The 13,453-nt window shown below is 44.0% G+C and overlaps 1 protein-coding gene across 7 annotated transcripts in view; it reads left to right on the top strand.

Moving 5' to 3' along the window:
• Positions 1-13,453, top strand: part of CD47 (CD47 molecule) — a 49,842-nt gene that overhangs the window by 4,726 nt on the left and 31,663 nt on the right. For all 7 annotated transcript variants that reach the window (XM_081002762.1, XM_081002757.1, XM_081002759.1 and 4 more), the window contains exon 3: positions 13,265-13,354. In XM_081002762.1, the coding sequence (XP_080858888.1) occupies positions 13,265-13,354 (90 nt within the window). The remainder of the gene's footprint in view (positions 1-13,264; positions 13,355-13,453) is intronic.

The following is a 13,453-nucleotide window of genomic DNA, read 5'->3' as shown; positions in this document are numbered from 1 at the left end:
GGGCTCTCTATTGAGCTTTACAATGGGCAGTGTGCCCAGTGTGGCTTCTCATGCTGTGTCTTGCAGACAGAAGTTTCGTGTTGCACTGAGTTTTGGCGAATGTGTTTCGGCTTGCTCAGCACAGCACAAGAAACGTTCCACCAAATCCTCTATGACTTGGGAAGAGCTTTGCTGGAGGTTGGAGAATCTGTTTCTTGGTGTTCTGCTTCCTAGAGGGCCAGGATCATTTGTAGCTGGCAAGCAAGTTTGTTGGGGTGCAAGAAGCCATGTTGGCAGGTAGGTGACAGCGGATTTATCTGAGATGGTAATGTTTCAGGCATGCTTGAAGAGCTCCAAAAGGATCTCCTCAAACTCGATGAATGGGCAATGGAATGGAAAATTACAGTATAATAAATTACAGTGGTAATAAAGTGCCATATTTTTCCGTCTATAAGATGCCCCCATGTATAAGATGCCCCCTATTTTGGGGGACTCAGATTTAAGAAAATGGGGGGAGATGGCCAGGTGTATAAGACACACCCTAATTTTTGACATTATTTTAAAGGAAAAAACCTAGTCTTATACACGGAAAAATACGGTAAGTGATTTTAATTTTAATTTTTGTCTGTGGCACAATGCCATTACAAAACATGGGATTAATGCAAGTACCTACAACCACAAATCTGAAGCCGTGCTAGGACAAACACCAGGGAAGCAGGCGTAAAACAAAGCACTAATAATATATAACACTAATAATCATCAATACAAACTGAGGTTAGGAGCAACATCAGAATACCATTGTCACTGGTCCTCTTTGCCACTTATCAGGAGGGGCAAGAATGTAGTGATGTCAGGGCTGTGCAGTCACACCAGTGGAACCAATCCAGTGCTCCTGCTGCTATGCCAATTAGCCCTGACCTTGCCTTCACTTTACCTCTCCCCATTCATGTAAACTAGTGATGACCCTGCCAGGAGACTGTTTCCTCTTCCCTGCCAGGGGAGCCACTCCTGCTTGCATCTTGATTTTAGACAGTTTTCTTTTATCCTTGTGAATTCCACAGTGTATTTAAAGTACCTGCACCCTTCGTTTCGTTACCAAAATCCAATGCAGCTCATAAAACGCATCCAGTCTGAAAACCACAAAACCAAACAGTGCAGCAGGTTAAGGTGGCTGCAATAAAATATCATAAACCTTTTCTCCACAAGAAGGCGGCATGCACTGGGTTGCAGAGTCCCAATGTCCCCATATGAGGTTTGTAAACAGCACAGTGGATGGCAAAATAAGGAAGGGACAATATGTATCTCCTTGTAAAGTTGGGCTGGATGGAGGAGAGGTTTCAGCCCCTCCCCCTCCCTGGCACCATGATTAAGATGAGCATTGTCCCTCTGTCATTCATTGGATGTTCAGTGTGGTAAGTGGAGGAGAGTCAAGCAAGCCATAGGCAAGGTGGCAGTGCCCACTTTTGGCAATGCTTGCTTCTGGTGGTGATACATCATTCAGGCTGAAGAGGCTTAGGCTGCTGGTTTGCATTCATGGTGGCTAGAATGGTATTTTCTCCCACACCGGGCTACCCCTTCCATATACAATATAGTAGGTGAATCTTAAGAGGTATCCAGAGCAGTGTCTGGTTCTTTTTGTTGGATGAGCTTCAGCTGGTATGTCTCAAGGATGTGGGAAAGGTGCTTGGATCAATGCAGGTGGCTACATGTGTCCTGGGCCCTTCACATTGGCAGCTATGGGATATGCTAGGTTGGCGAGAGCCAATAAAGTGAAGCTCAATCTGGGTAACACTGAAGCACTGTTAGCAGGTGGTTCCTTTGACTGGGTAGGTGGGATTTAAGCTGTTCTAGATGAAGTTGTGGGGGACACGGGTGGTGCTGTGGGTTAAACCACAGAGCCTAGGACTTGCCGATCAGAAGGTCGGCAGTTCAAATCCCCGCGACGGGTGAGCTCCTGTTGCTCGGTCCCTGCTCCTGCCAACCTAGCAGTTTGAAAGCATGTCAAAGTGCAAGTAGATAAATAGGTACCACTCCGGTGGGAAGGTAAACGGCGTTTCCATGCGCTGCTCTGGTTCGCCAGAAGCTGTTTAATCATGCTGGCCACATGACCCGGAAGCTGTACGCCGGCTCCCTCGACCAATAAAGCGAGATGAGTGCTGCAACCCCAGAGTCGGTCACGACTGGACCTAATGGTCAGGGGTCTCTTTACCTTTTAGATGAAGTTGCAGTCCCTACACCACAGTAGGTATTCAGTTCGGGGATACTTCTGGATCCACTACCATCACTAGAGGCACAAATTGTGCAGAGTGCCTTCATCATCTTTAGTTGGTGTCCCAGCTGTGACCCTATCTGGACAAGGATAGCCTAGCTTCTGTTGTCTACGCTCTGGTAATCTCTAGGTTAGGTTGCTGCAATGCGTGATATGTGGGTCTTCCTTGAAGACAGTTTGGAAACAGCAGCTAATGGAGAGTTCAGGAACCGGATTGTTGACTGGAAGTAGGAGGTTTGATTGTATAACTGTACTGGCTGCCAGTTCATTTCCAGACTTAATTCAAAGTGCTATTTTTGTGCAGCTCAAGACCTCAATATCTTAGGCACTGGTTTGTCCCATGTAAACCTACCTGAACCCTATGTTCATCACCTGTGTATTCCTTCCAGTGGAGGTGTGGAGGGTTGCAGCATGAGATGGGGCCTTCTCGGTTGTGGCTCCCTGACTGGAATGTTCCTTTTAGAGAGATGTGCCTCGCACTATCACTATTAGTTTTCTGTGCCAGGTGAAGATGTTCCTATTCACTCAGACATTTTGCTCTTAGTTGGTGCTTATGTTTTTATATATTTTAAAGTGTTTTAAAGGTGTTTTTACTTTTTACTTTGTTGTACCACCGTGAACAGTGGTTTTTATCTATGTATTTTTATTTTGTTCCGTTTTATTGTGGTTTGGGGTGGGGATTGGTTTTGTTTAGGTATAATTGTTTTTGGTTTGGTTTGTTTTTCTATTTTGTAAATGGAGGCTTGTATGAGGCTTGGGATTGCTACCATGGAGGGGCGAGGGAGGTATGGTGGTGGGGGCAGATGTTATAGGCGAAGGGGATCGAGATACGGATATGCTCGTACCCCTTCCAATCTGCGCCCCATCCCGAGGGACGAGGGTAGGGTGAGCAAGGATTACTCACCTCCGTCACTGGTGTTGTGCAATGCCAGGTCTATAGGCAACAAAACCGCCACTCTGCGAGATTTCTTTACCTCGCAGGGGGTAGACCTGGCTTGTGTGACGGAGACCTGGGTGCGCGAAGGGGCAACAGTTACCTTACGAGAGATGGCGCCCCTGGGTTTCTCCATCCTCCACCAGTCACGGACTGTGGGCCGGGGGGGGGGAGTGGTGGCATTATTAATCCGGGAAGATTGTTCTTTCAGGGCTCTACCATCGCCATCGATCCCCGGTATTGAATCTGTTGGCCTAGTGTGGGGCTCTGAGGTGAGCTTGGCTGTCTGGCTGGTGTACCGGCCACCTAGCGCACCATCAGCCACCCTGTCAGGCCTGCTGGAGGCGGTGGCCGGCTGGGCCTTTGAGTTCCCTAACCTATTGGTATTGGGGGACTTCAACATCCATGCTGATGCCACTCCCTCCTCACAGGCTCTGGACCTGGTGTCTTCCATGGCGACACTAGGGCTCTCCCAGTTTGTTTCAGGCCCCACACATCAAGCAGGCCACACGCTGGATTTGATCTTTGGTGCAGGTATAGATGTGATCATGTCTCCTTCGATGAAGGTGCCATGGTCTGATCACTGCGCTCTGAAAGCCATGATTGACTTTCCACCCCCACCCTGCTTTGGTGGCGAGCCAATTTGGGCTCGCCCGCAGAGGCTGATGGACCCTGATAGATTCCGTCAAGCCTTGCAGGACCTTGCTCCCCCTGGCAACTCATTGACTGAGCTTGTTGAGGGCTGGAATATCCAGCTCCTGGCAGCCATAGATGAGATCGCACCTAGGTGCCCTCTGCGACTCCGCAGAAACCGGGCTCCCTGGTTTACCAAGGAGCTTCGGAAAATGAAGCGGGACCTCAGACGGCTAGAGCGAGTATGGCGGGGTGCCCGTGACGGAGCCTCAAGAACATCTTATAGGGTTTTTACGAAAACCTATGAGATGGCAGTGAAGGCCGCTAAGAAGTCTTACTTCTCGGCCTCCATTGCATCCGCTAGCTCTCCCCTGGCGCAGTTATTTAGTATAATTAGGTCTTTAACGTCCCTTGAAGGACAGCCAAATTTAAATAACAATCTGACACACAGCTGTGAGGCATTTGCAAGCTTTTTTGCAGAGAAGGTCCTGTTGCTCCGCCATGACCTCCCTGCCAATTTGGATACAATAAAGGAACTGGAGGCCCCTCGACTGTCCTTGGGTCCAGTATTGGACCACTTTGACCGGATATCCCCAGCCGATGTGGACAGACTTCTCCGAGCTGGAAAGCCCACCACCTGCCCTCTTGACCCGTGCCCGTCTTGGCTGATTAGAGCGTGTCCAGACGAGGTGCGGGCCCCCCTGGGGGATATCATCAATTTGTCCCTTGGCACCGGGATATTTCCAGGGGAATTGAAGGAGGCAGTGGTGCGCCCGCTCTTAAAGAAAACATCATTAGATCCCTTAGATCTATCCAATTACCGCCCGGTTTCGAATCTTCCATTCCTGGGTAAGGTGATTGAGAGAGCGGTTGCTGAACAGCTTGGTAGGTTTCTGGATGAAACATCGGCTCTGGATCCATTCCAGTCCGGCTTCCGCGCTGGTCATGGGACCGAGACGGCTCTGGTCGCCCTAACAGATGATCTCCGCAGGCAGCTGGATCGAGGCGGGTCGGGGCTGCTGATTCTTCTGGACCTGTCAGCAGCCTTCGACATGGCCGATCACGAACTCCTGGACCACCGCCTTGCCGACGTGGGAATCCAGGGCACAGTCCTTCAATGGCTGCGCTCGTTTCTCTCTGGTCGGGGACAGAGGGTGGCGCTTGGGGGGGAATTGTCATCGCACCACTCCTTGGTGTGTGGAGTGCCTCAGGGTGCGATACTCTCCCCGATGCTTTTTAACATCTTTATGTGCCCCCTCGCCCAGCGTGTCCGGAGTTTTGGGCTGGGTTGCCATCAGTATGCCAATGACACCCAACTCTTATCTGTTGATGGATGGCCATCCTGACTCGGCCCCAGGCACACTGACCAGATGTTTGGAAGCTGTGGCTGGATGGTTACGTGGAAGCCGGTTGAAGTTAAATCCTTCGAAGACAGAGGTCCTCTGGCTGGGACGGGACGATATGGGGTTGGGGGGGCAACTCCCATCTCTTGCGGGGGTGCAATTAGTGCCAGCACCATCTGTTAAGAGTTTGGGTGTAATCTTCGATACCTCCCTCTCTATGGAGGCGCAGATTACAGCTATAACAAAGGTGGAATTTTTTCATCTCTGCCAAGCTAAGCAGTTGGCCCCTTATCTCTCTCGCCCTGACCTAGCCACTGTGATCCACGCGACGGTCACCTCCAGACTGGATTATTGTAACTCGCTCTACGTGGGGCTGCCCTTGAGACTGACCCAGAAACTCCAGCGGGTGCAGAATGCCACCGCGAGACTCCTTATGGGGTCTTTGCTGCAAGATCACATTCATCCGGTACTATACCAGTTGCACTGGCTCCCGGTGGAGTACAGGATCAGGTTTAAGGTGCTGGTTTTAACCTTTAAAGCCCTATACGGCCTAGGACCTTCGTACCTACGGGACCGCCTCTCCTGGTATGCCCCACAGAGGAACCTACGATCTGCAAATAAAAACATCCTGAAGGTCCCAGGCCTCAGAGAGGTTAGGCTGGCCTCAACTAGAGCCAGGGCTTTCTCGGCCGCGGCTCCAATCTGGTGGAACGCTCTGTCACAAGAGACTAGGGCCCTGCGGGACCTGACATCTTTCCGCAAGGCCTTCAACATAGAGTTGTTCCACCAGGCCTTTGGTCAGGGCCCAGCCTGACTCCCTCCTCTGGCAACCTGCACAGAATTTTGCTCAACGGTTGCCATTAATTTGATTTTAATTAATTTTTATAATGAAATGTTTTTAGAATGTTGGATTATTTGATTGTTTGATTATTTGATTGTTGTTAGCCACCCTGAGCCCGGCTTCGGCTGGGGAGGGCGGGATATAAATAAAATTTATTATTATTATTATTATTATTATTATTATCTTCTATTTTTTAGTAAGTGACAAATAAAATGAATAAAATAATCCTCACCATATGTTTCCAGAGGCAGAATTTTAATGAATTTAGTTAGGCACCCAGTTTGAGACAAGCCATAGATATGCGGGTGGGGGGAATCCTCTTAAGCAGGGATGGAGGGCCTTGTTCTGTCCATTTGTTTACCTGGCAAACTGACCTAATTTTTAGCTCCTGTACAAGAATTGGAGCATAATTATTTTTCAGATTATCCACTTCTTGGAATTGTGCAGTACAATTTTTGCCTCAAAAAAGTACACAAATCCATTATAAAATGTATATTTTAGAATAAAATATGCTTAGAAATGTGTGTGTTGAAATAAAATTTGCATTTAAATGTTTTTAAATGCGAACTTTCATACAGATTTGGGGGGTTTTTAATAGAAAAGTCAGGTTTATGGACAGAATGGATTTTTGAATGAATGGGTGTGAAATTGTCAGAGACTGGAAGTAGACTAATCGCTACTTCTTAGGAGACTGTGTAACTTAGCTAAATCAACAAGGCAAACTAATAGCATCCAGTATGAAGTAGAGTGAGGCAGAATATGGACAATCTCTCTTCCTCTGGGACTCACAACTCAAATAATGATGAAATAAGCTTTCACAGGCTAGTCTGTGAGGAACAGCCTTGGACCAGGTGTGGGCAGGATGTCCTCCCAAATCAAAGTAGAACAAAGGCTTATGAGAAGTCTAATTTCATTTTTGTTCGAGTTGGAGATCAACCTGCTTAGGGATGTACTGTAGCAATGTCCCTTGACACCCTGAGTTGGGCAACCACATTTGGACAAGAATGAGGAAGAGCCTTTGTGCTGAGAGTGGAATTAGCAGAGGTAGAAATGTCAGTTTAGTAGTGCTTTGCAAAAGTAGACACAGACACCCAGGAAGCAGCCTTACAAAACACCTTCAACAGGTGCAATTGAGTCCAAACTCTTTGATACTGGGCCTCTCTGAGTGAGACCATCCATCAGCCTCAGCCAGCATGGTCAGGGGTTATGAGAGCCATATTCCAACAAAATTTGGAGGCCTTCATGTTGGCTACCCCTGAAATACACAGGACTTGGCTAGTTGAATCAGTGGCCTCACTCGGTATAAGGCAGTTTGATTATGCCCTTATGCTTATTCATTTCATATAATTTATGTACTGCTTGATTTTTTAAAAAACAGCAAGCTCAATGCAGTTTGCAAAACAACAACAACCCAACAATAAAATTACAAGGAAAAGACTATTGAAAGCAGCTAACTAAATCATAAATCAGATTAAAGCGCATACAAACATTCTGCATGTGTGGGTAGCCTTGTGTAAACAAAAATGTTTTTAGCAGGTGCCGAAAGGAGTGCACTGGATGCATCCGCCAGATGTGAGTAGGCAGGGAGTTCCAAATTGTGGGTACTGCCACACTAAAAGGCTGATTTCTTACAAATGCGGAGCCTTATGGGGCACCAAAGGCCAATGTAAAGAGAGATGTCTTCAGCACATGGCGAAAGTTGTTTGATGAAAATACTAGACATGCATGCCTCTGTGGAAAGCGAGTCCCACAATTTAGGGGCTACCGCAGAAAAGGCCCTCTCGGGTCGTCATTCCTTACACTTCTGAGGGTAGTGAGGTACAATGTATCTTGTCTGTATTGAGCTAATGCAGCAGCAAGAGCTTTACTCCTATGTATATGTACATCTTTCTTCTCCATGGATATTGCTGTTTTGGCTACAGGTGCAATGCAACTTGAACTGGAATTAAAATATAGGCTGATTGTTCTTTTGGTTCTTGAGTTTTAAAATGTGTTTATTATTCAGTTCTAATGGAATTAATCAGGCTGAATTATACACATTTGTAGAACTATGGGATTTGAGATTATCGCTTGTGGTAAATGTCTTGATGAGTGTTGAAATTGATATAGAAATGTATATTCCTTTCCCCCCCTTTTGTTTAATTTTCTTTATTGTTGAAACGTTTCCACTTCCAGTTCTTGACAACAAAATTGTCCTTATTCTCAGAAGTGATTTTCCTGAATCTTAGACAAAACATACCTTTAAAATGTAGTTGTAAAAGCTGCCCAAGCTCACAAAGGAAGCGTAATGCCACCTTCTGGTTAGAAAGGAAATGGCAGTGATGCACGGGGGCATTCCTGAAAGCATGATACACCAAGAATTTCAAGAATGTTCAAGTAATGGCAACTCAGAATTCTAATACTTTGGTAATCAATTCTGGAAATGGAATTGACTCTAAAAGTCAATTTACATTTGGCCTGCAGCTTGTTTATAACCATTAGTTGAATTTTGGGATTTTGTTATTCAAGAATTCTGTGTAAGAAATGGCTAGATCAAATTATCCTACTCTGAACACACAGCATTATTTCATTCGTAGACGGTCTGTAATTGTCTGCATTTGTATAATGTAGCTATATGAAGTGCAGAAGGATAAGCAATTTTAGCTGACTAACATGATAGCTCAATTTACCTTTAACAATTGACAGTGTTGTGTCACGGTATGTTTCGAGAGGAAACTGGAGCCATGATTCAGTTCTGACACCTATTTGGGGGCAGAGAAAGACTCTTCAGTGCTCCTTAACTGCACTGTAACTAGCCATGAGCATTGAAGCATTTTTGTACTAGTGGGGTCCAAGGTAACGGTAAAGGGACCCCTGACCATTAGGTCCAGTCGTGGCCGACTCTGGGGTTGCGGCGCTCATCTCGCTTTATTGGCCGAGGGAGCCGGCGTACAGCTTCCGGGTCATGTGGCCAGCATGACTAAGCCACTTCTGGCGAACCAGAGCAGCGCACGGAAATGCCATTTACCTTCCTGCCAGAGCGGTACCTATTTATCTACTTGCACTTTGACTTGCTTTCGAACTGCTAGATGCCTGTAATAGTGACTCATACCTGGCCATTGGGCATGATGGCTGGTGCTGGTGGGAGTTGGAGTCCAACAATATCTGAATGGCCACAGGTTCCCCACCACTGCTAAAGATTCTCCTGGACTCTGTGGTTTGTTTTTGTTTATTAGGAGTATTTATTAAATTTGCATGCTGCCCTTCATCCGAAAATCACAGGTTGGTTCGCGACATGAAAATACAAAATGAGAACACAAAACACATAATAATAAAAACAACAACAAACCAATAACGCCCCTCCTTCCTCAAACAAATCAGCCAAGAGAGACATTTCCCCTGCAGTAGCAGTGCCTCAAGTGCCTGTTGCTACTATTCCTAATGAATTCTGTACAGTGGGTCTTTTAAAGAAAACCAAATGGAAGCAGCAACACTGCTACCACCAGTAAATATTTTAGTGGTTTGTCCATCCACTCAAAGCCTTTAGAGGCTGGTTCTGGGTCCCAGGCAGCTTGTTCCCCATCTGTATTCTGAACTGCTAATTTGGATGGAATTGCTAATTCTTCTTTCAAATGTTTTTTGATGTAGCCTAGTGCAACTAAATTGCCAGCATGAACTGATAAGAATGAAGAACTGTGTTTTCAGCTGGGTTTTCTTAATTTTGAAAAAAAATATGTAGCTAGATTTCTTTTAATAAAGTAAACTCAAGGTGGCTTCCAAAAAAGTTCATTAAAGACCTAAAGCACAGTAGGAGCAGTTCAATTACCAGAATGAGTTGCATGCAGTAAAAACCCCAAGGGGAATTCAACATAAAAACAAGGAGATTTAAATTTAAAACTCATATTAAAAACTTGCCAAAATCAAAAGGTCTTGACAGCTTGCCTTGAGCTTCAGAGATAGGGAGCAAACCAAGTCTTTTTAAAGAGGGAGTTCCACAAGTTGCTGGATGCTATAGTAGAATAGGCCATGTCTCACACTCAAGCCAGTTGTCCTTCTGAATGTGGTGGGATGCATTGTTTGACCTTGAATGTTGAATGCAGTGGGCAGACAGGATCATATGGCAGGATGCCAGAGATGCCTTGGTCCCAGATCTGCAGAAGCAGATGCTTTCGGAGGTAGCCCTATGTAGCATGTGCTACAGTAATCCAGTCTGGGCATGGCCAAGGCATGTATGTCACTGGCTAATCGGCTTTATCCAGGAAGGGACATAAGTGATAAACCCCCTGCCATAGTACTCCTAGCAATGGCTGCTACCTTAGCGTTGAGGAACAAGGCTGGGTCCGCAACCTCTCCCAGCCTTGTGACCTTATCATTCCAAGGGGATGCAAGAAGAAGACAAATCTCCATTCCCAGATCATGCAGATGTGTAGAGCAGACTTCTCTCTGCAGATGTGTTACAGACCGTTCCATAGTCTCCACTTCATGTATTGTTGATAAAGGCCTCTGCAAGAACATTCATTTCGCAGCCCTTAATGAGCTGTAGACCTTTTGTCTGTATGATTACACTCTTTCCACCAGTTCCTTTGCATAATTTTGGATGTTTCATGTTCCCTCTTTTCCATGTTTGTTTACTCTTGTAACTTGCAAGTGCTAGTTCAGTTCTGTTGTGGCCTTTAAAGTAGATGGAATCATAGAACTGTAGAGTTGAAAGGAATCCCAATGATCATCTAGTCCAACCCTCTGCAATGCTGGAATCTTTTGCCCAATGTGGGGTTCAAACCCATGACCCTGAGGTTAAGAGTCATGCTCTACTGACTGAGCTAGCTTAGATGTTGCTTTTTTTTTTTTTTTTTTGTCACTGCCGGTTCTTCAGTTTAGATAGATAGATAGATGGATTTAGCCTTTGAATTGAGCTTAATGGCTTTGTTGTGGGACCTGGCTTGTACTAAGAATTTAATGCCACAAATAGCACTGTTCATAACTAGTGAGTAGCTGACAAGCTGCTGAAGTGTACAAGCTGAATCTGCTCCTGGGTATAATCAGTTTGTTCCATTCAAGAAGTTTGATTCTTTCCTGCTTACTTGCATGGCCAGATTTATTCCATTAGAAAGAAGTAGTCATCACAATCTGGCAATAGCAGTTGTAGAAGTTAGGTCATGTTGTGCTCCTTGAATTGTCATTGTGTTTCTGCACAGTATTCTTGCATTTCAAGGACTGGCCTGATCAGAAGTAAAAAAAATTTGTGATCATGGTATCTCCCCTGCCAGGTAAGTCTGTCTGGGACAGAAACAAGAATTTGTTGGAAAGGAAAACACCGTGGTGGGTGTCACCAATTGATATGTTAACAGTTAAAAAACTGAACGTAGAAGGGAGAGGGGCCACCTATGAGGAGATTCTGATGAAGGCTGAAAAAGGTTGGAAATAGAAGCCTTATGAATGTATTGCTGGAAAATTGACAGGATGGTTGCAATACCATCAAGTCAATGATGTTTTTAAAGAGGACAAAAAAATAGGATTTGAAGACAAAAAATCGAAATTTCAAATAGACATTATAGAAAGTAAGTCTAAACTACTTTCAAAAATGTATAATCTCCTATTAGAATGGAATACAAAAGACGAACTTATAAAAGAGGCTATGATAAAATGGGCTATTGATCTAGGACACAACATAGACTATGATGTATGGGCCAAACTCTGGAATGAGAGTATAAAATTCACCGCTTGTTCTGCCTTAAAAGAGAATGTTATGAAGATGGTCTATCGTTGGTATCTTACTCCCACCAAATTGGCAAAAATGTACAGCACTAGTAGTAAAACTTGCTGGAAATGCAAGGAAAAGGATGGCGACTTCTTTCATATGTGGTGGTCATGTAATAAATTAAAAGAGTTCTGGGAATCGATTTATAACGAGTTAAAAAAGATGTTTAAGTATAGCTTTCCCAAAAAGCCGGAAGAATTCTTGCTAGGTTTGGTGGGAGAAGATATTAAGAAGACTGATCAAAGATTATATTTGTACACAACAACAGCAGCTAGAGTTCTGATAGCTCAAAAGTGGAAGCAACAGGAGATGCCGACAATAGGAGAATGGCAGATAAAGCTGGTTGAATACGCTGAGATGGCTAAATTGACACACAGAATTCGCAATCAGGAGGAGACAAAGTACCAAAAAGAATGGTGTAAATTTTTGATCTATATAAGTGAGAACTGTACAAATTTGAAAACTTTGGCAGGATTGAAGTAAATCTTATGTCATGTTGTAATATCTAATCAAAGAAACTGTGAACTATAGAATAGAATACGAAAACTGATGGAAGGGAAGGACGGAAGTCAACAGCTCTACGGAGCATAAAGTAGGATATATGTAATAAGATTTGATGTTTTACTGGTGTTGGTGGGTGATCTTAAATCTCAATAAAAATTATTTATATAGAAGTAAAAAAAATTTAAGTAAGCATGCCAAAGGCTAAAATCCATTGCAGTGTTTTTTATCTAGGGTCTTGCTTTTGTTAGCCAAATAGCTTTACTTGGCTTTGCAGAAGAAATGTGATATTATTTTTAGATTATGAAGTTCTATGTAAACTACCATGGTAGTATAGAGTCTGTAAGTATTTGGGATGGATAAGATGCCACTGTGGTACAACTTGTTCTGAGTCTCAATTTGCTAGTATATTGATCCAGATTTAGGCATGAATTAATTGACTTTGTGGTAGACATGAGATCAAAGAAGAATAAAAGTAACAAGTTCTTGATAACTTTTTAATAGCATCTTAAACTTGTTTCAATTTCCTTTGATAATAGCATACTTGAAGGCAATCAACAATTAAACATTCATATTTTAATGTGTGTGCACATATTTAATAACTTTACTCAGTTGTACTAGTGAATGGCATATAAAGATTTTTGATGTAATCTATCAATAGTCTGTTCCATGTCAAGGACTTTTGGAATGTCAAAATGAAACTAGAGAATAGTTTTCTAATGTTCAGTCTGTCCCCCTGGAAATGAGCCAGTCTGTTGAGATGGAGAAGCTGTTACTCTTAAGATACTGGGTGTAGGGGGGCATGCCCAAGGGAGAACAGTAAAAATACACAATTCTGTCATTTTATGAAAATGAAACTTAGAAAAATGACAGTTTGGACTGTGAGTGTTTGGTTCCTCCTGTGGTCTCCAAAGTAAACCCCAGAGCTAATGTCGGGTCAGTATATTAATTAATACAATAAGACTTGCTTGTTTTGTGTTGCTAAATCAAACTAAAATTTGTATTTTTTACTATATTTTTCTTATAGCATCTTGGTTTCGACCAACGGAAAGTTTCTTAGTCATTGGTGCAGCCATATTGGCGGTAGCATTGTTTTTGCTACAGGTTGGCTATGTTGGTAAGTACTAAATTCTTTATTCCTTACCAATGCTAAATAGTATTTTATCGTAAAATGCTTTGCATGTGCCCAACAATGGAGTAAAAAGAAGTAGTAGTT

The sequence above is a fragment of the Podarcis pityusensis genome (assembly GCF_964106645.2).
Source record: "Podarcis pityusensis genome assembly, chromosome: 4".
Taxonomy (NCBI): domain Eukaryota; kingdom Metazoa; phylum Chordata; class Lepidosauria; order Squamata; family Lacertidae; genus Podarcis; species Podarcis pityusensis.
The sequence above is the reverse complement of the archived record's forward strand: the minus strand, read 5'-3'. Positions and strand labels throughout refer to the sequence as shown.